Source organism: Myxine glutinosa, chromosome 1 (genome assembly GCF_964187855.1).
Source record: "Myxine glutinosa chromosome 1, kmMyxGlut1.1, whole genome shotgun sequence".
In the NCBI taxonomy this organism is placed as follows: Eukaryota; Metazoa; Chordata; class Myxini; order Myxiniformes; family Myxinidae; genus Myxine; species Myxine glutinosa.
In genome coordinates, this window is record NC_136261.1 from 376,167,008 (window position 1) to 376,191,674 (window position 24,667).

Here is a 24,667-nt window from a genome sequence, read left to right on the forward strand (position 1 = left end):
GAAGTTGGGGTGTGAAGAGAATGACAGAGATCTGTAATCTGGTGGTGAAAGAAGGCCGCATTCCAGTGGCTTGGGAACTGAGTACCCTCGTCCCTCTATACAAGGGGAAAGGTGACCCTCTGGAGTGTGGCTCGTACCGAGCGATAAAGTTATTGGAGCATGGAATGAAGGTATTGGAAAGGGTGTTGGAGAGGAGGATAAGGAAGAAAGTGAAGATCGACGAAATGCAGTTTGGATTTATGCCAGGAAGAGGAACGACAGACACGCTTTTTATTGTGAGGCAGTTGCAGAAGTACATGGAGAAGAGGAAGAAGTTGTTTCTTGGGTTTGTTGATCTGGAGAAAGCATTCGATAGGGTTCCACGCAAAGTATTGAAATGGGCATTGAGGAAGTTAGGAGTGGAGGGATGGTTGATCAGAGTAGTGATGGCAATGTACAAAAGAGCGCGCACAGTTGTAAGGATGAAGGACGGGAACAGTGGTCAGTTTGAGGTGAAGGTGGGAGTGCATCAGGGGTCGGTACTAAGTCCACTACTATTTGTAGCTGTGATGGAGGTGCTGGCTCAGAACGTAAAGGAGGGTTTACCATGGGAGTTGTTGTATGCAGATGATCTAGTGTTGATTGCGGAAAGTATGGATGGACTGAAGGAAAAGATGAACAAGTGGAAGGAATGTATGGAGACAAAAGGTCTGAAGGTGAATATCGGAAAGACGAAGGTGATGGCAAGTGATAAAGCATGTGGTGAGGTGGAAAGAACTGGGAAGTGGCCCTGTGCTGTGTGCAGGAAAGGTGTCGGAGTGAACTCCATTCAATGTACAATGTGCGCTGAGTGGGTTCATCAAAAATGCAGTGGTCTGAGAGGGTCATTAACCAGTGTGGCAGCTACATTCAAATGTAAGGTGTGCACAGAGGAAGCTGCAGATGGAGGAAATGTTGAGTTGGATCTTGGAGACGGTGTGAAGCTGGAAGGTGTGAAAACATTTTGCTACCTCGGAGACATGCTGAATGGAGAAGGTGGATCAGACTCGGCAACGGTTGCTGGAGTGAGATGTGCATGGAAGAGGTTTCGGGAACTGAGTGGCGTGCTGATGAGGAGGGGAATGTCGTTGAAGCTGAAGGGAAAGGTGTATGCTGCATGTGTGAGAAGTGTTGTGATTTATGGGAGCGAGACATGGGTAATGAACGTAGAGCAGCAACGAAGGCTGGAAAGGGTGGAAATGTGAATGGTTCGATGGATGTGCGGAGTATCGTTGAGAGAGAGTCAGACAAATGATGAATTGCGAAAGATGATGGGAATAGAGCCTGTGATTGATGCTGTGAAGAGGAACAGGTTGAGATGGTTTGGTCATGTGTTGAGGAAGGATGAAAGTGACTGGTTGAGAAGAGTGATGGAAATGAATGTAGAAGGAAGTAGAGGACGGGGAAGATGAAGAAAGACTTGGCTAAAGATGGTGGAAGAAGAAATGCGCGCAAGGGGGCTAACAAGGGGAGATGCAGAAAATAGGGCAAGATGGAGAAGATTGTCATGGGGACCACAAGGCTAACCCCCGCTCTAGCAGGGAAAATGGCCTTAAAATGCATGTTGTTGTTGTTGTTGTTGTGTCAAATACATAGCAGCAGTGCAGTGACAAGCGAGTTGTGCAAAGCAACTCCAGTTCGATGTTTATTTGGAAGGCCTCCTGCTGGAGATTGTGAACCAAAATAAATGAGGGGAAGACGAATAGCACACAATTTGTGGAAGAATCACCAAGTGCTGCAATCATTTACTCGAACAGAAAGTGAGACGCTACATTGTTTACATGCATGATGTTATGCGTTTGCAGAAGTTGGTGAAATGACCGAGTATTTTATTCCTGTTCGAAATCGGGCTTTTAACACATGGAAGGAGCGTGGGAGCTCGGGAAACTTTACTGCATTCCAACGAAGTAGAACTGGGAGGGAAAGTCGGGAAGGTCACAATTCTCTCTAGTCTGGTCTTTCGGGGGCCCTCACTCGGCCGGCTAATTATCCACGTAGCGTAGCAATATCTGTCCCCGGTCATTCGCCGGATCTGCTGGAACATCCAATGTCTAAAGCCTGTAATTGCCACTTTTGAGATATTGAGACTAATCAAATAAAAGTTTAAAAACACAAAGTGTGTATCTAGATGCGGCTCACTGCGTGTTCACTAAAAGTGTCGTGCCGAGTTGTTGGCAAATAAAGAAGAAGAAAAAAACACTCTGTCTCCCTCGGCTCACTTTAGGAATTTATAAAATATATCGGGTGTTTTGATACTCAAATGCACATTAAAGATGAAGTACCAGTAGAGTTGGTAAAGAAAGCCGGGGAGGGAAGTGCTATGGTTCTTTCTGTTGTGTCAGCACAAATTGTCAATTTCCATTTTACATAAGTTTTCACGTTTTAAATTTCTGGTCTCAGGCTGTCCCGGACCCGTAAGAATTGGCTGCCTGCATCCTTTACCTTTCAAAGGAAAACGAGTGGAGTAAGGGGGCTAATACACCGATTTCATGAGCCGTGGCTGGGGGGGGGGGGGGGGGGGGTGGGGGGGGGGACACCACACCCCTCACCAAGGCTTCATATTTGACATGCCTTGATTGAGATGTTTCTACACCTTGATTGGGGTCCACCTGTGGTAAATTCAATTGATTGGACATGATTTGGAAAGGCACACACCTGTCCATATAAGGTCTCACAGCTGGAAATGCATATCAGAGCAAAAACCAAACCATGAGGTCGAAGGAACTGCCTGCAGAGCTCAGAGACAGGATTATGTCGAGGCACAGATCTGGGGAAGCATACAAAAAATTTCTGCTGCATTGAAGGTTCCCAAGAGCACAGTGGCCTCCAACCCTCCATCTATCTATAATTCCAGTAATCTCTGTCTGTACGTTTGTCTGTGACCGCTGTTTCTCGACAACCACGGGTCCGATATACTTTTAACTTGCCAGGTATATTGCTGGGGACCCGAGGATGTGCCTTTTCAAGGTTTCATATTAATCGGACAATTACTTACCGAGCTATGTCCAAAAAACGATTCAACCAATCAGAGAGCAGCGAACGATCGCGTGTGCCGAACGTGGCGGGCACACTCTGCCTCGGATGGCACATTTGAGAGCGTATTCATTTATTTCACGTTTGCAAACTATGTTGGCGTTAAACTATGTTTTACAACTAATAAAAACGAATTTGCGATTCATTCGCTTTCCTGCGCGTTTGTGTACGCGATGGCGATTTCTTTACCAAACTCCGGAAGCCGTTCGCTTTGGACCAAACCATTGCATGTAAATAGAGGGGGGGGGATTGTCACCACTCGCAAGCCGTTCGCTTTGGACCAAACCATTTCATGTAAATAGAGGGGGGGGATATAATTTTAGATATAGATATAGTACGGGCATGCCCTAGTAATTCTTAAATGGAACAAGTTTGGAACAACCAGGACTCTTCCTAGAGCTGGCCACCCGGCCAAACTGAGCAATTGGGGGAGAAGGGCCTTGGTAAGAGAGGTGACCAAGAACCCGACGGTCACTCTGGCTGAGCTCCAGAGATCCTGTGTGGAGATGGAAGAAACTTCCAGAAGGACACCATCACTGCAACACTCCACCGATCTGGGCTTTATGGCAAAGTGGACAGATGGAAGCCTTTCCTCAGTGAAAGACACATGAAAGCCCGCTTGGAGTTTGCAAAAAAGCACCTAAAGGACTCTCAGACTGTGAGAAACAAGATTCTGTGGTCTGATGAAACCAAGATTGAACTGTTTGGTTACACATGGAATTACCAGTGTACTGGTACTCAATTTGCCGACCTCGGAGGGATGACAGGCTTAGTCAACCCCCTGGCGTTAATTCAGCGATAGACCGGGATGCAAACCCAGGATCCCAAGCCGGCACCCTAACTGCGAAGCCAACACCAGGCTTATAATATAATAATATAATATATAATATAATAATAATATAATATAATATATAATAATATAATAATAATAATATAATAATAATATAATAGCAATTATATAATAATAATAATATATTAAAAATAAATGAATATAAAATAAAATAAATAAATAAATATTGATATAAATATAAATAATAATATAAATTACATTTCTCGAATCAAACTTGTAGAAAAAGGAAAAGAACGATTAGCTGTACGTACACAAAGATATCATCACGGTCGTAAATGCTGCTGATCTTTTCATCCATGGGGAAGATCTTATGAAAGCGGTGGTTGTACACGTCCGTTACGACCATCTTTGAGGGGAAAGAGGGCCATGCAGAAACAAGAACAGGAAACAGCATCAAGGCAATGAACATGTTTCGTGTTCTACGGCCATCACAATTGAGACAGAGCGATGTGTAGAAATAAAAACGACAAAGGGCTGAAGTAAAGCAGGCAGGGTCTATTCATGCAATTTGACAACGAGATGCACTCGGGGATCAATATTTATGGTGAACCTGACCCGTCAATTATTGTGCAATTTGAAGTGCCGGTGAACCCTACCATACGTGACATCAAAGATGTAAGTAAAGCACTAAAACACAATGATGTCATGACAGGCTGTCAAAAATATGACCTCCGATGGAGGCAAATTACACAGTCTGTTGGCCATGGAAAGAGCAAGATGTTGATGACTTTAAAAGTAGAAATTAGAGTTCAAGTGGAATACGATACCCTGCACAGTGTTCAAGTATATTATCTGACTCCTCTCTACACATGCAGAATCGGGCCGAATTCAGAACCAGGCTACGGCAAAACGCAAGACTGCTCTTCCTATTCATGTTCCGATTCATGTTCAAGATATAACATTCGATTTAAATATATTGTTCCTTGATCATGAACTCTCAATCATAAACTGATAAGGCAGACGGACAGACGTGAACAAATTGCACAACACCGCTTTTCGCTTCGCATGCGTGGGGTAATGTAGACAAATACCTTGTGTGCTGAAATCCCTGACAACTTCGAGAGCGTGACACACAGATCAGAGATCTGGCCAGACTTGGGAACGATTGTTTTGTACTGTAGGATAGGGGGTTGGGGTAAGGGGAATCAACAGTGTGGATGTGCATCAAAAACATTTTCAATTTTAAATTCACGACAACAAACACAATAAACAGTTTAAGTCCAAGAAGCAAAGAGAGAGCACCAGGTGCTTGCTACCTGGGTGGGTTTGCAACGAGGGTCTGCGGGGATCAAAATGACATCCAGGCAGCGCTCTTTCCTCATCGGCAACGGCAGGGTGAGGTAGCAGAAAGGGTCGAACGTCACCGACACTTTAGCACAATCGGGACACACGAGTGTGGACTTGAAGAGTCCGTGGAAGATGTCCACAATTATCGAGTTGTTGCGTTTCTGATGGTTCTCCCAGGCCTCGCAAGCAACCAACTGCAGATATTTGAAAATTAAAAATAATAATGAGGGAAAATTGCTTTGCAACACATGTCCGCTACCAAGTTTCAATTCAATATGTTAACGGATAAGTAAGGGGGAAAAGTCTGGAAAACTGACCCATGTATAAATATGTGATATTTTCTACGTCCAAAAAGGCCATACCTCCGTGGAAAATTGGTGAAACGCCCCGGAACTCGAAATTGATCTGCAACTTATAATAAAGGCATGTACCAAGTTTCAGCTGAATATGTCAAATGGTGAGAAAAATAAATGAAGAAAACCACAGGAGGGATGCACAGGGCGGACGGACAGACAGGTGGAGAGCTAATAGTATCGTCCTCTCCAGGTAGGGGACAAATAACCACCACCTCTAAGAGACCATAAAAGCAGCATGAAAGAGAGGAGTTGAATATACTGTATCTTATTATAATAGAGCAAACGTATATGGTTATGTTTGTTTTTTTGTGTGTTTGTATGCCACCAAAAAGTCGTCTTCTTCAAATAAAATTCACACCCAAGACAGTCAGTGAACTCCGAATTACATTTAGACTGCTGAGACCGCTCAGACCCTTGACGACCCTTTAAATCCCCCAAGGCCCTAAAGACCCCCAAGACCCAAAATATCCCAACACTCAAAAGACCCAAAAGACCGCAAGACCCCAAGACCCAAAAGACCCCCAAGACCCAAAAGATCCCAAGACCCAAAAGACCCCAAGACCCAAAAGACCGCAAGACCCCAAGACCCAAAAGACCGCAAGACCCAAAAGACCCCAAGACCCAAAAGAGCCCAAGACCCAAAACACCCCGAAGGCCCAAAAGACCGTGAAGGCCCAAAAGACCGCGAAGACCCAAAAAGACAGTGAAGACCCAAAAAGACCACGAAGACCCAAAAAGACCGCGAAGACCCAAAAAGACCGTGAAGACCCAAAAAGACCGCGAAGACCCAAAACACCCTGAAGACCCAAAACACCCAAAAGACCCCAAGACCCAAAAGATCCCAAGACCCAAAAGATCCCAAGACCCCAAGACCGCAAAATCCAAAAGACCCCAAGACACCAAGACCCAAAAGACCCCAAGACCCAAAACACCCCAAAGGCCCAAAAGACCACGAAGACCCCAAAAAAACCACGAAGACCCAAACAAAACCGCGAAGACCCAAAACACCCTGAATACCCAAAACACCCCGAAAGCCCAAAAGACCCAAAAGACCCCAAGACCCAAAAGACCCCAAGACCCAAAAGACCCCAAGACCCCAAAAAAACCCAAGACCGCAAGACCCAAAAGACCCAAAAGACCCCAAAATGCAAAAGACCCCAAGACCCAAAAGACCAAGACCCCAAGACCCAAAACACCCCAAAGGCCCAAAAGACCATGAAGACAAAAAAACTGCGAAGACACAAAAAGACCGTAAAGACCAAAAACACTGCGATGACACAAAAGACTCTGAAGACCCCGAAGACCCAAAACACCCTGAAGACCCAAAACACCCTGAAGACCCAAAACACCCTGAAGACACAAAACACCCTGAAGACCCAAAACCCCCTGAAGACCCAAAACACCCTGAAGACCCAAAACACCCTGAAGACCCAAAACACCCTGAAGACCCAAAACACCCTGAAGACCCAAAACACCCTGAAGACCCAAAACACCCTGAAGACCCAAAACACCCTGAAGACCCAAAACATCCTGAAGACCCAAAACACCCTGAAGACCCAAAACACCCTGAAGACCCAAAACATCCTGAAGACCCAAAACACCCTGAAGACCCAAAACACCCTGAAGACCCAAAACACCCTGAAGCCCCCAAAACACCCCGAGGACCCAAAACACCCCGAAGACCCAAAACACCCCGAAGACCCAAAACACCCCGAAGACCCAAAACACCCCGAAGACCCAAAACACCCCGAAGACCCAAAACACCCCGAAGACCCAAAACACCCGAAGACCCAAAACCCCCTGAAGACCCAAAACACCCTGAAGACCCAAAACACCCTGAAGACCCAAAACACCCTGAAGACCCAAAACACCCTGAAGACCCAAAACATCCTGAAGACCCAAAACACCCTGAAGACCCAAAACACCCTGAAGACCCAAAACATCCTGAAGACCCAAAACACCCTGAAGACCCAAAACACCCTGAAGACCCAAAACACCCTGAAGACCCAAAACACCCCGAAGACCCAAAACACCCCGAAGACCCAAAACACCCCGAAGACCCAAAACACCCCGAAGACCCAAAACACCCCGAAGACCCAAAACACCCCGAAGACCCAAAACACCCCGAAGACCCAAAACACCCGAAGACCCAAAACACCCCGAAGACCCAAAACACCCCGAAGACCCAAAACACCCCGAAGACCCAAAACACCACGAAGACCCAAAACACCCCGAAGACCCAAAACACCCCGAAGACACAAAACACCCCGAAGACCCAAAACACCCCGAAGACCCAAAAGACCCTGAAGAAACCAAAGACCCAAAAGCCTCTGAAGACACCAAAGACCCAAAAGACTCTGAAGACCCAAAAACAGCTCAAAGCCCCAAAATACCCTGAAAGGCCCAGTGGATCCAAAAGACCCTGAAGACCCAAAACACCATGAAGACCCAAAAGACACCGAAATGGTCAAAGATGCCTACACCTCTGAAACGACATGTGGTGAGGCGCGAGGAGCACGCTGAGTCACGCGAGTACATACAGTCACGTGAAAAAGTAAGTACACCCCATGTAAAGTTTTGACTTTTTCAACATATTTCAACATACAGCTATTTGATCTTCATTTCAACAATACTGATAGATAAAGGTGATATAATATAACAAATATCATGAAACATTTACATTTTGTAGTCCATTGTATAATTTAAATAAACATAAATGCAAATTTCGCACGTGGAAAAAGTAAGTACACCCCTACATTTATCACTACTTCGAATACCTAAAATTAGAATCAGGTGCACCAGCTCAGGTGCAAATGATTAGAACATCGTTAGAGAGGATCTTGGAGGAACCTGTCTTATTTAAACCTCAGACATTTAGTTTGGTTTGCTCGTTGTTGTTGAAGTGTGCGGCATCACTATGCCTAGATCAAAAGAGCTCTCTGATGCCTTCAGAAAGAAGGTTATAGATGCCTACGAGTCTGGGAAGGGATTTAAAAAGATCTCCAAACAATTTGAAATCAATAATTCGACTGTCCGGAAGATCATCTACAAGTGGAGAAGATTCCAAGCAACTGCCAACGTGTTCAGGCCAGGCCGCCCCAGCAAGTTCAGCCCGAGAGCAGACCGCAAGATGCTGAAAGAAGTCTCTAAAAACCCCAGAATGTCATCACGGGACCTACAGGTAGGTCTTGCCACTGTTGATGTCAAAGTGCACGAGTCTACCATGAGAAAGAGGCTGCACAAATTTGATCTACATGGGAGGTGTGCCAGGAGGAAACCTTTGCTGTCCAGAAAGAGCATCAGGGCAAGACTAAAGTTTGCCAATGAACACCTAGGAAAAAGACCAGCACTTCTGGAACAATGTTGTAAATTGTAATGATTCTTGTAAATACCTCCATTTGTGTAAAGGTCAAAGGTCGTCCCCTTAGCTAGTCCATGTACAAGCACGTAGGCCACCATAGAACCTCTCTATAGTTATTTCCTTATTATGTGTTCTAGTTTAAGGCTCTGTTTCCCATTAATTGACTCTGCATTGCACCAAATGAACTAAGGTCGAATCCCCTTTCAATTGCCCCAAATCCCCTTTCAATTGCCAACTGCAAACTCCATTGAACACGAGGTCATCTTGGAGCGGAAGGTGGGAGGAGTCAGCCAAGCGCCAGGAACAAGGCGTGGCTTTGCCAACGCCTCATCAAGGGGCGGGATCGGTGAGCCCTCGCGACCCATCAAGGCCGAGGAGAGCTCACCAATGGGCGTGTCCAAAAGGCCGGCGGCTTTATCACCACGCGCCTCATAAAAGGAGGTTGGGAGGGACTGCTGGCAGAGATGAGTGAGGAGGATGCACCGAGCAGTTCGGTTGAGGAGGAGCTGAGTTGAGTTGGGTTGACCTCAGTTGAGTTGAGTTATCAGAAGATTGAAGGTTTGAAGAGAGGAGACGTTGTTTGCAACCAGCCCCGGCGCGCGCGCAGCTTTGACGCGCAGTTCGACTCGCTGCTACGCGGGAACCAGATTGCGGGGGCATCGGTGGCCATCGACTTCCAGCTTAACGTCCCGTGCGGGATCAAGCTCCAGCCAGCGTCCAGCTGAACCTTCCTCCCCTTCCTTTTTTTTTTTTTTTTTTTTTTTGTATACAACATCGAGGCTCGTGAAAGAGCGAACATTAATCACACAGAAAGACAAACCGACACATAAAACATATAACATCGGGAGCGGTAGACAAGATGGGGAGAGAGGGGGAAAGACACAAACACAACATTTGAGAGCAGGGACCGAGAGACATGGAGACATGGAGAGATCTGAGAGAGGGCGAGGGCTTTGGGGGGGGGGGAGGCATGGGAAGGGGGCGGTGGGAGAGGTATAAAACATATGGACACTGCCAGGACTTCCAGGAAAGAAGTTGGAATTTCAAACAAGGTGGATCTGGGGTGAATTAGCGGGGGTAGAAAAGATCAAGGATTTGGATGGGGGAAGATAAGAGATGGTGGTGAACAGCTGTTTTAAAGACCTGGAGGGAGGAGTGGGATTGAAGGGAGTGAGGGAGTTTGTTCCAGAGGCGGGAGAAAAGAGGAATGAAAGAGTGAAGGTGAGCAGAGAGCCGAGATTTCGGCAGTTTAACCATCAGAGGGTTGCTGGCAGATCTTGTGCGACCTGTAGGAATATTTGGGGGACAGAGCACAGAGAGAGCTGGGGGTGCAAGGCCGGAGAGGAGTCGGTAGAAGACAGAAAGACCACCTACCTGCCTGCGGTGAGTGAGTGAAAGGCCCTCAGAGATAGCTTCATCGCGGGAGATTCCAATAATTCTGAAAGCTTTGGTTTCAACAGCGTGAAGCCAAGCTAGGTGTGAGGCAGGAGCACCGGCCCATAGGGGAGAACAGTATTCCATTGAGCTGCGGATGAAAGCCTTGTATGTGGTGAGGAGCTCAGGTGTGCCGAGGAAGGACTTGGCACGACGGAGGATGCCCAGTCGGCGACTGGCTTTGGAGGCCAGCTTGGAAATGTGGTTTTCCCAAGAAAGATCATGGCAGATAGTGAGACCCAAAAGCTTCAGCGACAGAACTTCTTGGAGAGGATTGTTGAGAAAGTAGATGGGAGGGCTGTCCAGTCGATCTTTTCGGAGAGACATAGTAAGAGTGTGAGATTTGTCAGGATTGAAAGACATGTTCCACTTGTTTGACCAGTCTGTGATTTTGTCCAAGTCTTCAGAGAGTGAGGAGGCTGCAGACTGCCGATCTGAGGGAAGAGGCATGGAGCGGCAGAGAGTGAAGTCATCAGCAAAGAGATAGAGAGGATTTTCAAGAGAGTCAGAGAGATCATTAATGAAGACCAGAAAAAGCACGGGGCCCAGAACACTGCCTTGGGGAACTCCAGCCTGAACAGGAAGAGGAGATGAGAGAAACCCATTCAGGGCCACACGTTGACGACGACTAGAGAGGAAGTCCCGCCAGCCATGCGTGGAGATTTCCATGGATACCAAAGGAGGAGAGTTTGGTGAGCAGAGCGGGGTGCCAGACCGTGTCGAAGGCACGTGATATGTCGAGGGAGACAGCTCTAATTTCCTGTTTGGCATTGAGGACCTCCATCCATTGTTGAGACAGCAGAAGCAGCATGTCCAGAGTAGAGTGACCTGGTCTGAAACCAAATTGATGATCAGAGATCAAGCCATTGGAGAAGAGGAAAGATTTCATATCCGAAGCAATGATGGATTCCATGACTTTGCTGATAATTGGGAGAAGGCTGATTGGTCTGTAGTTGCTAGGATCTGTTTTTGCACCTTTTTTGTGCAAAGCGGTGATGTTGGCTGATTTCCAAGCAGATGGCAGTTGACCTTGAGCAAAAGAGAGGGTGAAGAGAACAGAGAGAGGGTGAGATAGAGCAGCAGAGCAGGATTTTAGGACCCATGGGCTGATCCCGTCGGGTCCAGTTGCAGAATCAGAGTCGAGGGTTGACAGAAACTTTTCCACCTTGTCAGGAGGAAAGGACACGGAGTCCAGGAGCAGCAGGGTACGACTGGGTATGGTGGGTACAGAGAGGGATGGGTTTGGGACACAAGATTTAGAGGCAAACACAGAGTTGAGGCATTCAGCTTTTTCACGTGCGGAGTCAGCTGTGTAGCCGTTTGAGGTAAGGGAGGGGATGGAGGGGGAACAAACACCAGAAACGGATTTGACCAGACGCCACCAGGATTTGGAAGAGGGAGACAGATAAGAGAGTTCGGTCTTGAGAACGGAGAGATATTGTTTCCTGGCTCTCCTGAGGGTGGACACACACTTGTTTCGGGCTTTGTGAAAGGAAATGAGATTTCCTTCCGTTGGATTTGCTTTCCAGGAGACGAAGGCAAGTTGTTTCTGAGCAACAGCCTCACCACAAGATTCCGTGTACCATGGACGGGGGGAAGGGTATGACAACTGAAGACAAGATGGGATAAATCTGTGCATGAGAGAGAGCAATTTACTTTGGAAGAATTCCCAGGATGAGTTGATGTCAGAGGTGGTAGAGATGGGAGACCAGTCCAGATGATTGATGGCTGCTTGAAGACCGTGCCAGTTGGCCTGAGTGAAATGCCAGACTCGTCGACGCTGAGCAGGCTCCCTGAGGATGGTCAGAGAGAAGTCCACTTTAACAAGGACATGATCAGATGATCCGATTGGAGCAGAAGAAGAGCAGCAGACATTTTCAGGGAAGTTAGTCATAACCAAAACCAGAAGAGAAGATGTTCCGTTGACTGAGATCCGGGTCGGGAAATTGACAGATTGTGTCAGTCCCAGTGAGTCGCAGAAGTCCTTTGCTGAGGAGCCATGGCTGGTGAGAGAGGTACCCACACCCAGCCAACTGGCATGATGACAGTTGAAATCACCACATATGAGGAAGAGAGAGTTGGGATGAGTAGATAGAAGTTGGTCCATATTATCAGACAGCGAGATGTAGATGGAGTCATCACTGTTTGGTGGACGGTACAACACACATATGAACAAGAGGTGGGAGCGAAGGGGAAGCCGTAGCCAGAGGTATTCCTGGGGGTGAGGTGGAGAGAGTGCAGTGCAGGGCGAGTGAGGAAGAGAGTTTTTGATAAAGATAGCAACCCCGCCTCCAGGACGAGGCTCAGGTCTATCATACCGGAGGAGGGAGTAGCCCGGGAGAGATACTAAGGAATCAGAGACATCATAAAGGAGGAAAGTTTCTGTTAAGCAGATCACGTCTGGTTTGACAGAAGCAACCTGTATGGAGAGATCAGTTAAGTTTGAACGAAGGTCCCGGATGTTTGAGGTCCATACCGTTAATGAAGAGGAAGGGGGAGCATCAGATACAGAACAGGGGGGAGGAGGGGTAGGGTAAGATGTGGAAGAGGTGGAAGAGGTAGGGAGAGCTGTTGAAGGTGTGTCAGAGATTTCAGAATAGCTCGGAGAAAGGGAAGGATGGGGCGGACAAAAGGTTTGATGGTGATTGGGTGAGGCACAATGAGGTGTTATTTGAGGAGGGGGAAGAGCGAGGCAGAAGGTTGGGGGAGATGGAGGTGAGAGTTGGAAGGGGGAAGAAGCGGGGAGGACGCTTTGAGGAGGGGGAGTGAGAGGGGGGAAATTGAGAAGCAATGAGGGTGGGGAGATTTGAAGGGGAGGGGTGAGGGGTGAGGGGGGAGTTTGGGAGGGAAGGGACAAGGGGAGGGATTTGAAAGGGATGGGATATGGGGGAGATTTGGAGGGGAGGGGTGAGGCAGGAGTCTAGGAGGGGAGGGGCGAGGGGGCGTCTTGGCGGGAAAGGTGAGGGGGTAGTTTAGGAGGGAGGGGGCAAGGGGGGAGATTTGAAAGGGATGGGTGATGGGGAAGATTTGGAGGGGAGGGGTGATGGGGAAGATTTGGAGGGGAGGGGTTATGGGGAAGATTTGGAGGGGAGGGGTGAGATTGGATTTTAGAAAGTGTACGATTTATGGGAAACGAACATTTATTGCAAAATGAGTTTCTTGTGACCTTCGAGTTAAAAATATGTTTAAGGACGCTGGATGGAGGATGGAGTGCAGGAGAATTTAGGGAATGTAGAAAAAAGGCACTATAGGAGATGGATATTTTTTTTGGGATGAATTGATTTGGTGAGCAAGTCGAAAGCAGCCTTTTAAAGAAGAAGAAGAAAAAGGTGTTATAAAATATGACGGAATACATAACTTGAGGGGAAAGTGTAAACATTGAAGGTTAATAACAGTGAAAACTATCTGGGGAAATGGGGGAGAAACACGTGGTCGAAGAACGAACGAACGAATAAGAATGAATAAACGAATGAGAACAGAGAAGGAAATGTTTTTTTTTTTTTTTTTTTTGAGTTGAGATTTACACAAGGAAGTAGGCTATGGGTGAAAAGACTGGGAATATACAGAGAACGAAAGTTATTGGATCACAAACGACGGACCGCTGAGAGAAAAACAAAGCCTCAAGGTTGTACAGTGTACACTGTACAAGGCCTCAAGACACGACACAAATTAACACGATTTTCAATGCAGGTATGAAAGATTTGCACCGAAAAATCTTCGTCGGGACACAATGTACGTACAACACCATAAATAAATATAGTTTTAACGAAAATACAAATGGGAACAATCACTTAACTTCGATTTCAAATCGTTCGCGACGCGGCAAAGGCCTTGCTCGCGACACGGCAAACAGACGATCAATTTATGAAAGATAAACACCGAGAAACAACCAAAGTTGCACACAATAACTTCACACACCGAAAGATAAATACAGTTTCGACAAAATACAATTGTGAACAGACTTAACTTCGAAAAACGTGGAGACCGTGTGGAGCTTCGAAAATCCCTCCCACCATCTCCGAGATCTCGCAAGACTCCTTCCACTCATTCCTGCCTTCATTCCCCATTCGTGTAAGTCTGACTGTCGTGTTTGTCTGTGTTGTCTGGGGTATAAGTAAGACTGTATAGATAAGCTTAGAATTGCACTGTGTCTTCCTCTTCTGTAAATTACTTTCGTTTTCTTTCCTTCTCCCTTGGTTTCTTTGACTTGTACATAATTAGTAATAAATCCCTGTTCTTCCTACCTTTGCCTTCCTTTCTTCACATCCGTTCGTCTTTGTGATTTCCATCATTGAACACCTGTGGCACGATTTGGCCAACGCATAGGAATCGGGTGTAGTACTTGCTAATGGTTCGAACCGCGGGCTGCTAACCCGCTCGGCAAATAACATCTTGCCCGTGGTCTCGAACGGGGCTATCCACCAAGTTCGTGGAGAGGTTGGCGGAGGTGTACGGGACTCCCTTGACCAATCACCTCGGCCAATCTCACCCCACGAAGAAGCGGGATAGTTCCAGGACCGGGGAGACGGCCAGCTTAACAGGACAAGGGGCTAACCACCCCCTTGCTAACGGGAGAGCCGTCCCCCGTTTCTGCAACAATTGGTGTCAGGAGCGAGATTCGGACCCGAAGTGCGCTTAACGCACTCAAAATTACGAGCGGCCGAAATTGTAGTAACATCGAAATTAAAAATCGTGCCATGGATAATCAAGGTGACCGGATGCCGGTGGGGGTAGAGTTAGAGGGGTTAGAATCGACCCAGGACCCCAGGGAGGAAATGGAGGAGGAGAGCAATGAGGATGTGGTAGCGGGGGTTTCAGACGCACAAAATGGCGGCCTCGCGCACGAGGTTACAGGAGGGGCACAGGATGGCACCTCACACGTGGCGGCGGGGACCTACCCCCCTGTGCAAATGAGTGCGGGAGAAATGCAGATGCTCATGACACAAATCCTAGCACAAGCGAAAAAAAATGAAACTAACATGGATGCCATAATAGACGAAGCAAGGCGTCGTACTGAAAAAATGAAGAGGGACAGAGACCGCAGGCTGAGCGAAAAGGTTGCGGGGTTGCACGACGAGGTAAAGCGGGTTGAGAAGCGCGGGTTGAGCGAGGCGGAGCAAAGCGCGATTAAAATGACTGGGGTAGACATCGTGACCCGGGGTATGGAAAAGCCGGCGACCGCTGAGGTAGAGGGAATTTTAATAAAGCCAGCGGTCGTCGAGGTGAATAAAGAAAAAGCAGTAGTGGGAATTGAAATTGTAGAGACGACAGACGTAGAAGAGCAACAGTTGGAGGAAGGAATGGAAAATGTGCAAAGTCCCTGCTCACATCATGATGCTGTGCTTAATAAGACCAATGAAAGTTTGCAGGTGGTGTTGGAGCGAAGGAGAAGAATCCCCACGTGAGTCGTGCTGTATATTGTGCGGGGAGATTTTGCAGGAGAGTGTTTGGCGCGAAAAGAATTGTCGCGCGATTGGGGTCGATATGGCACCCGGGCGTTTGTGGGAGGTCTGTGGGGCGTGGTGTACGAAAGAATGGCACCCGTGTGAGGAAAAAGTGTGCGTCGGCGAGTGAGTGTGTTATAAAGTGTGGGGGTAAAACCGAGTGCGAGCGGGAATGCACGTCGGAGTGTACGGAGTGTGACACAGAGAGTGAGAGCGATACGGAGTGTACGTGCGAGGGTGAGAGTGACCCGGAGAGAGTTGGTGGAGGAGCGGGAGCGAGGATGCATGCTTGGGATGGACGGGGAGAGTGTGCGAGAAAGCACACCTGAGTTGGTTGTGGCGCGGGTGTGGAAGAGCCCATTGAAGCGCGTGAGTGGGTGGATGCGAGGGTGCACGCCCATGGTGAGTGTTACGGAGGAGAGGTGTGGAACAAAGTGTGTGAACGATGAGTGTGCGCAAGAGGGTGCGCGCGAGAGGTGTGGTGTGTAACAGGGAGTGCGGTGGTGGAATGTACGGGCGGCGTTGGAACGCCGGGTTTGGTGAGTGTGAAAAGGGTAGCGTATGCGTGTGAGCATGCGAGTAAGGCATCGACGTGGACCGGAGCAGCGGTTAGACCAACGGTTAGCCGACGCGAGTTCTCGGTTCGTGCCTGGCTTTGGGTGCTGCGGGAACCAGCGGGGATCGTAATCACGGCAGTTTCAAAGGAACCGCCGTGCGCGATCCGCGCCGGGCCCCGCCCCGCACGGTCGAGTCCGGGCCTTGTCGGGCAAGGCGACCGGTCCGGTTCAAGGGCAGGTAGGAGGGATCGGAACGGTGCCCCCTTGTGGTTGCGGCGTTCCGGCCGGGCGGGATCGAGCCATCGGGCCGGAGACCGCAAGGATCCGCGCCGAGATGGTGCGTGGAATCTCGGGCCGAGCATGCCGCCTCCCTTGAACCGAATGCATGACGGACTCAACCTGCAGGCGACCAAACCACCCGAATTCATTGCTCGGCTTTGCGAAGCCGAGTTTTAATGAGGTAACGATGCACCGAGGCTCAGATATAGTGGACTGTGATGGTAATAGTGTTTTGGATCCGAAATTTTGGAATAGTGAATATGATTGGCAGTAATGATTGGCAAATTGATGATTGGTAAAATGATTGGCAGTGATTGGCAAATTTTGATTTGCAGGAAATTTGATGGCAAAATTGATAGTAGAAGATGCCCGATGTAGTGGGATGGCAACTCTGCCATCCCTCACATCCGGGGCACATGAGCACTAGTTATGGGGTTATGGCAGTGAAAACTAGCCCGGGAGGGTTAGGATAAAATGATAGGGATCTAAAGATTGACCATAGGTAACTGGAGATTTAAGTAGCGACATTATACCTGTAGTGGGGACGTAGAGAGTAGGGTAGTTGGATTATAACGACGAGGGAGCACAATAGTATAAGGGGTGACTGGGAAGCGCGAGTTTCAGAGGGGAGTAGTTAGATCAGATGATGCTGTGTGTGTGTGTAAAAGTGTATTCAGTAGCGTATTGTGAAAAGTGTGGGTGAGTGTATTGTATTGAATGAAGAAGCCTGGGGGGAAGGAGGGTGCAGGAGGCACCAGGTGTGATTGCACAGGTGTGCAAGTGAACAGGTGTATGGAGCGGTGTATGAGTAAGTAATGGCGATTGTGTGTTGTGTTGACCGAATGGTCCTGGAGGAAGGAGGGTGCAGGAAGCACCAGGTGTAGGAGTGATTGCACAGGTGTGCCAATACAGGTGAGCATGGTTGAATGAAATGAATGGTATGGAATATATGGAGTATGGAATGGATGGTGTGGAGTGAGTATGGTGAAAACTGTGGAGTGGAGTGGATGGTGCGAAGGCAGTGGATGGGGAGGATGGACGCCATCACGAATACCCGGGGAGGGTAGTTTAAGAGTTAGGTAGAGGGTATAGGTAAATTGTGGTTGGATATTGGCATCTGTGGTGCGTGTGGAAGAATGGTGTTTGGATGGGTGCATTAGTGACATGGAAATGGCTGGGCGTGTGGCCTGTTAGTGTGTGTAGTTAAATGGGGACTCCGCCACTGTGAGGATGTCGGCCAGGTGAGGCCGCAGGTGGGCTCTGGAAGCCGTTAGAGTTGTGGATGGGGCCCGAGGATCCGGAGGACGGACCCGGGTAGCCCAGTGCCAGAGAGGGCACCGAGTGGGGAGAGCGCCAGAGGGCCTTCCCCAGTTAGACAGGTTAGGTAAGGAGCAGGTAAGCTCAGAGGCAACTGCAGTGGTGGAGGTGTGCAGGTGGGTAGACCTGATGGGAGAGCCACACGACCCAGTCCTGAAATTGTGCAAAGGCACAGGGAGTTGAACCGGGGGAGTGAGACCCCAAATTGATGAAGCACCACAGCTTGGTCAATGGGAATTTGGTTCTTAAAACCACATTGAGTAAGATGGCTAATGGATTGGCAGGGAAAGACCCCGGGTAGTGTAAAGTGTATTAAAGTCATTTAGAAGATAGTTAGGATTGCGAATCTCCTCGCACCATCTACATCCACTCACCTGGGGTGACAGGACTCCACACCGTGCCATGGTTTGTTATTTTATTATTTTTGTGCAGATGTTTTGGAAATGTGAGACGCATCACGACGTGGGTGTGACATTGTGCTGGATGTTCCATCTCTTCCTCCTTAAGAGGGATTGATGATGAATTGGTGATGGCAAATTTGGGTAGACAATAGGATTGTGACGAATTTGGTATTGGGAGATGTGGGGAAGACGTGACATTAGTGACGAATTGGTAAGTGTGTAGATTTTGTAAATATGGGGTAAGGGCAAGGGTAGAGTAGGTGACGGAGGGGGGGGGGGGGGGGGGGAGGGGGGTTACGTACGGTAGTGACGAGCCTTCTTACTTCGCTCTCCGTGCGTACCTCACCTTGCATTACCTTGTTGATGTGTACCCTTGTGACCTTACCCCTCGCTAACCTGTCTTCTCTGCCTTCCTTCCCCGACCCGTGGATCGTGCTCTCTGGGCACTGAGGGGAGCGTGCGGGAGTGCGCCATTGTGTGCCTGAATCCCCGCAACCAGCTGCCTGCATCCACGCACCACTTATGGACCACAGTCTGTGGCCAAGCACCACTTATGGACCACAAGCTTTGCGGCATGGCCCCTCTGCTGGGACCGGCCAGGTTGGCCAGAGGAAGATCTTGCTTGCGGACCTCGGTGAGGTGGCACCAAGCCCACAGGTGAACCACCCAGAGTCGGCCCCTGTGGGCCATAAATAGAAATGGACACGTTTGTGCTTTTTATTTATTATTATTACAAATAGGCTGCAAGCAAAGAACAACACGAAGAAAGATAACATCAAGAACGACAACGGCCAGCAGAGGGAGTCGAAGAGCAAGAACCCAGTCAACAGGTTGTTTTTTTTTGGTATGGACATGTGTGAAATGATCACTGGATAGTGCTTTATGGTGCTTTGGTGCTCTTTATTGGTGCTCGTGCGTCGATGCAGTGCATGCTGTCTCCTCCCCTCCCACAGGATTTTCTTTTTGTTTCCCCCAAAGGAAATCGCAGGTCCTGGGTTGCAGTGTAAATACAATTAGCGTCACTTGTAAATAATGCTCCCCACCGTACATGTTTAGTTTGAGAATTAATTCCGCAATTCGGTTAGCTGTGGGCGTGAATCTGTTAGGTAGGGTGCAATGCAACAGCGGGACATACTTATTTGTGTTTTAAAACTGTCACATTCAGGGTCAGATTAATTGTAGAGGGAATTACACCTGCGTGTCACATTAAGTTAAAGTTTTATAGGCCCGGGACGTGCCTGGAGGATGAGGGTGCCGTGTTGCGGATTTGAAAATCCTGCACGTTGTAATTGTTGTAAATATCACCCTCTGTAAATTGTAATGATTCTTGTAAATACCTCCATTTGTGTAAAGGTCAAAGGTCGTCCCCTTAGCTAGTCCATGTACAAGCATGTAGGCCACCATAGAACCTCTCTATAGTTATTTCCATATTATGTGTTCTAGTTTAAGGCTCTGTTTCCCATTAATTGACTCTGCATTGCACCAAATGAACTAAGGTAGAATCCCCTTTCAATTGCCCCAAATCCCCTTTCAATTGCCAACTGCAAACTCCATTGAACACGAGGTCATCTCGGAGCGGAAGGTGGGAGGAGTCAGCCAAGCGCCAGGAACAAGGCGTGGCTTTGCCAACGCCTCATCAAGGGGCAGGATCGGTGAGCCCTCGCGACCAATCAAGGCCGAGGCGAGCTCACCAATGGGCGTGTCCAAAAGGCCGGTGGCTTGATCGCCACGCGCCTCATAAAAGGAGGTTGGGAGGCACTGCTGGAAGAGATGAGTGAGGAGGTGGCACCGAGCAGTTCGGTTGAGGAGGAGCTGAGTTGAGTTGGGTTGACCTCAGTTGAGTTGAGTTGAGTTATCAGAAGATTGAAGGTTTGAAGAGAGGAGACGTTGTTTGCAACCAGCCCCGGCGCGCGCGCAGCTTTGACGCGCAGTTCGACCCGCTGCTACGCGGGAACCAGATTGCGGGGACATCGGTGGCCGTCGACTTCCAGCCCAAAGTCCTGTGCGGAATTCAAGCTCCAGCCAGCGTCCAGCTGAACCTTCCTCCCCTTCCTTCCACTCATTCCTGCCTTCATTCCCCATTCGTGTAAGTCTGACTGTCGTCTGTTTGTCTGTGTTGTCTGGGGTATAAGTAAGACTGTATAGATAAGCCAGAATTGCACTGTGTCTTCCTCTTCTGAAAATTACTTTCGTTTTCTTTCCTTCTCCCTTGGTTTCTTTGACTTGTACATAATTAGTAATAAATCCCTGTTCTTCCTACCTTTGCCTTCCTTTCTTCACATCCGTTCGTCTTTGTGATTTCCATCATTGAACACCTGTGGCACGATTTGGCCAACGCATAGGAATCGGGTGTAGTAGTTGCTAATGGTTCGAACCGCGGGCTGCTAACCCGCTCGGCAAATAACATCTTGCCCGTGGTCTCGAACGGGGCTATCCACCGGCTTCGTGGAGAGGTTGGCGGAGGTGTACGGGACTCCCTTGACCAATCACCTCGGCCAATCTCACCCCACGAAGAAGCGGGATAGTTCCAGGGAGCCGGCCAGCTTAACAGGACAAGGGGCTAACCACCCCTTGCTAACGGGAGAGCCCTCCCCCGTTTCTGCAACAATATATATATATATATATATATTGTTACGGACGCGGTTTAGATGTTACTTTGGGCCGAGCGGATGGTCCACCGCGACCGTTACAGGATCCCCGATTGGCCCGACTCCCCCAACGTTGACCAGATCGCACCACAGATATTCAATTTGGAAACCTCTAAAGCGACCGAAAGAGAAGGAAGAGAGAAGAAGACAGAGTACAGAGGAATAACAGGATTTATTATACACACAAGCAAAAAGAAGGAGCGATCAAAATTATTTACAAGCAATGGATGGAAGAAGCAGTCACACAGTGCATCGTTAGCTTATACTAGTCAATTTACTTAACCCCAGGACAACGATTAGGACAGACGACGTTCACACTTACACGGGGGATATTGCAGGCAGGTATGGCTTGAGGATGGATGGTTGTTTTTGGGAGGCAATGGAGGGTCCAGCGTGGATTGCTGCCTGGCGCGTCCTTTTCGTGGCCTGCGGCCCCTTAGCTGCCCCCTTAGCTGCAGCGCAGCTGGTCGCACGATGGCTCGCACAAACCTGCTCGTTCAGGCGTCTTCCTTCTTCCCAGCAACAACGAGGGACAGCAAGCAAGATGACGGGGTCAGAGCAAGAGCACGGGCAAGAGGAGCAAGAGCAAGCCAGTGGAGTGCGTCCCGCGGCGACTTATATTGGTTTTCTCACCGAACCTTCGCGCACTTTCTCGGGGGTTCCCGCTCCGCCCTCTCTTAGCCAAACCCCTTGTTCTGGGTTGGATGAGCGGGGCCGACTTACTCCTCCCCCCTATGACGAGGGGGGCGACCCGTCTTCTCTAGCCACTCCCCTTGTTCGTAATGGCCGCAAATGGCGAAAACCGGTCAGCAGCTGCAGGTACTGCGCCGTTACGTTGCACAGCAGTTCAGTACTGCAATAAACGTTTGCTGTGAAAGCTCAAGTGGGGGAATCCCTGGCACTTGAGCTGCCATGGATCATCGGAGGGGCCTACGCTTTATTTCGTTTGATGCAATGCAGAGTCAATCTAGTGGGAAACACATATTTAGCCTACATAGAATAAGGAAATAAACTATTTAAAAAGATATATCGTGGCCTGTGTGTAAGTTTCATGGAATTAACTAGGAGGACGGCTGCGACCATTATTTACATTACGAGGGTGTTACACACAACAAAACCATACTTTTCACATTTGTTACACTTTCTCCAAAATCGTTACACTTCTTAAATTCGTTACAATATATATATATATATATATATATATATATATATATATATATATATATATATATATATATATATATACAGTGATCCCTCGTTTATCGCGGGGGTTACGTTCCAGAACCCCCCGCGATAGACGAAAATCCGCGAAGTAGCGACCATATTTTTATTTTATTATTTATATATATTTTAAAGCTTTATGACCGTCCCCACACTCTTATTAACCTTTCCCACACTCTTATTAACCTTTCTCACACTCTTATTAACCTTTCCCATACTCTTATAAACACTTCCTATACTCTTAAACACTTTTTACACTCTTAAACATACGTAATTTTAACAACATATAAAATTCTAATGGGTACTCACCATTGAAGATACTGTAGCTACCCATGGGTCCCCCAAGCAAGACCAGCATCAGAATCTCCTTGCTCCAGCCGGTGACGTCACCGGCGGGGATCCCCGGCGCGAGAGTGGCTGGTCACGTGACCGCTAAAGCGTGCCGCGCTTTGCGGGTATAATCAGCTACACCTGTTGATCACGTGACCACCGAAGCACGCCACGCTTGAGAGGCGTGGCTTTCGGTTTCTGGTTGTGCTTTATAATTCAGCCCGATATTAAAACGGGCTTTTCAGTGTTCCCGAGTTGGTTTTGAGAATAAATATCTTCTCGGACGAGTTTGTGTCTTGCCCGTCATTTCGTCCGTATCAAGCAAGAGCCCCGGCTCTTCAATACTACAACTTGCGTGATGAAGATGATGATGAATTAGCTGTGCAGTACTGATGACGATGAAGGTGATGACGATGATGAATGTACTGCACAGCCAGAAAGAGCATTAGTTACCCATTACGTGGGTAACTAGAGCAAGTGGAAGCTGCCGCATCTGCGTTTTCCATACGCACGACTCTTTGTCTACCCTTCTACTGTACACTATGTACAGTATTTTATTTCTTGTAATATGTTTTAATAACTGTATTTTTCTTATTTCTTTACGTTTTTTAATTTTTTAGGCTAGAAAATGCTTATTTTACCACAAAAATATTTAAAATAATAGTATATAAAAATACATTTATACCGCAAAATCCCGCGATATAGCGAAAAATCCGCGATATAATTTTACATATACGAGCGAGAAAAACCCGCGATGTACCGAAGCCGCGAAAAGTGAACCGCGATATAGCGAGGGATGACTGTATAGTGTATATATCTATGTATATAAAACACAGTTTGTGCGTGTGTGTGTGTGTGTGTGTGTGTATGTAATGTTACCGATAGACTCCGAAACGGAGAGGCTCACGTACTTGATATTTGGCACAGACATGGCCATTGAGCCTGGGACGAACATGGCTGACCTAAAAATTTATTTCATAATATGCTTTTACCATATTTTTTTATCTCAGCGCGAAATATTATGACCGGAATCTGACCGGTCGCAGAGCAGCGCGCTGATTCGCTCAGAGCGATCACGTGATGTTCCCTGCCGCCATTAACTCAGTTACGTGTTCGCACGTATTTCAGAGCGAAAAGCAATTGCCTTTTTTCACATTTAAGCGACGAACATTGCCATTCACACCACATAGGTTTTTTTCCCTTTCATCTTTAGATTCATATTTTTTGCCATAACGTAGCGCATTATGGCTCTCTCGAGCTCGAGTTAGCCAATCACCTGGGAGCATGAGGCCACGTTGGCCACGCCCACGACAGGACGCAGAGTTGCAATCGATCGCTCAGAGCGATCACGTGATGTTCCTTGTTCAGACTATCTATATATATCACTCAGATCCCTCACAATCGACCACCACCACCTCCTCCTGCAATACTAAATATCACTCGGATCCCTCACAATCGACCACCACCCCCTCCTACAATACTAAATATCACCCAGATCCCTTGGAATTGACCACCACCTCCTCCTACAATACTAAATATCACCCAGATCCCTTGGAATCGACCACCACCTCCTCCTCCTGCAATACTAAATATCACTCAGATCCCTCACAATCGACCACCACCACCCCCTCCTACAATACTAAATATCACCCAGATCCCTTGGAATCGACCACCACCCCCTCCTACAATACTAAATATCACCCAGATCCCTTGGAATCGACCACCACCTCCTCCTGCAATACTAAATATCACCCAGATCCCTTGGAATCGACCACCACCTCCTCCTACAATACTATATATCACTCAGATCCCTTGGAATCGACCACCACCTCCTCCTACAATGCGATATATCACTCAGATCCCTTGGAATCGACCACCACCCCCTCCTACAAGACTAAATATCACCCAGATCCCTTGGAATCGACCACCACCTCCTCCTACAATACTAAATATCACTCAGATCCCTCACAATCGACCACCACCCCCTCCTACAATACTAAATATCACTCAGATCCCTCACAATCGACCACCATCCCCTCCTACAATACTAAATATCACCCAGATCCCTTGGAATCGACCACCACCTCCTCCTACAATACTAAATATCACCCAGATCCCTTGGAATCGACCA

The 24,667-nt window shown here is 48.0% G+C and overlaps 1 protein-coding gene across 4 annotated transcripts in view; it reads right to left on the reverse strand.

The window, feature by feature from the left end:
• LOC137415487 (ubiquitin carboxyl-terminal hydrolase 15) overlaps positions 1–24,667 on the reverse strand; it is a 102,960-nt gene that overhangs the window by 50,892 nt on the left and 27,401 nt on the right. For all 4 annotated transcript variants that reach the window (XR_013621849.1, XM_068101097.2, XM_068101106.2 and 1 more), the window contains 3 exons: positions 5,158–5,382; positions 4,933–5,016; positions 4,153–4,247 (listed from right to left, as the gene is read on the reverse strand). Coding sequence is in view for 3 of the 4 variants with exons in the window: in XM_068101097.2 (XP_067957198.2) it covers positions 4,153–4,247; positions 4,933–5,016; positions 5,158–5,382 (404 nt within the window). In the remaining variant the exon portion in view is untranslated. The remainder of the gene's footprint in view (positions 1–4,152; positions 4,248–4,932; positions 5,017–5,157; positions 5,383–24,667) is intronic.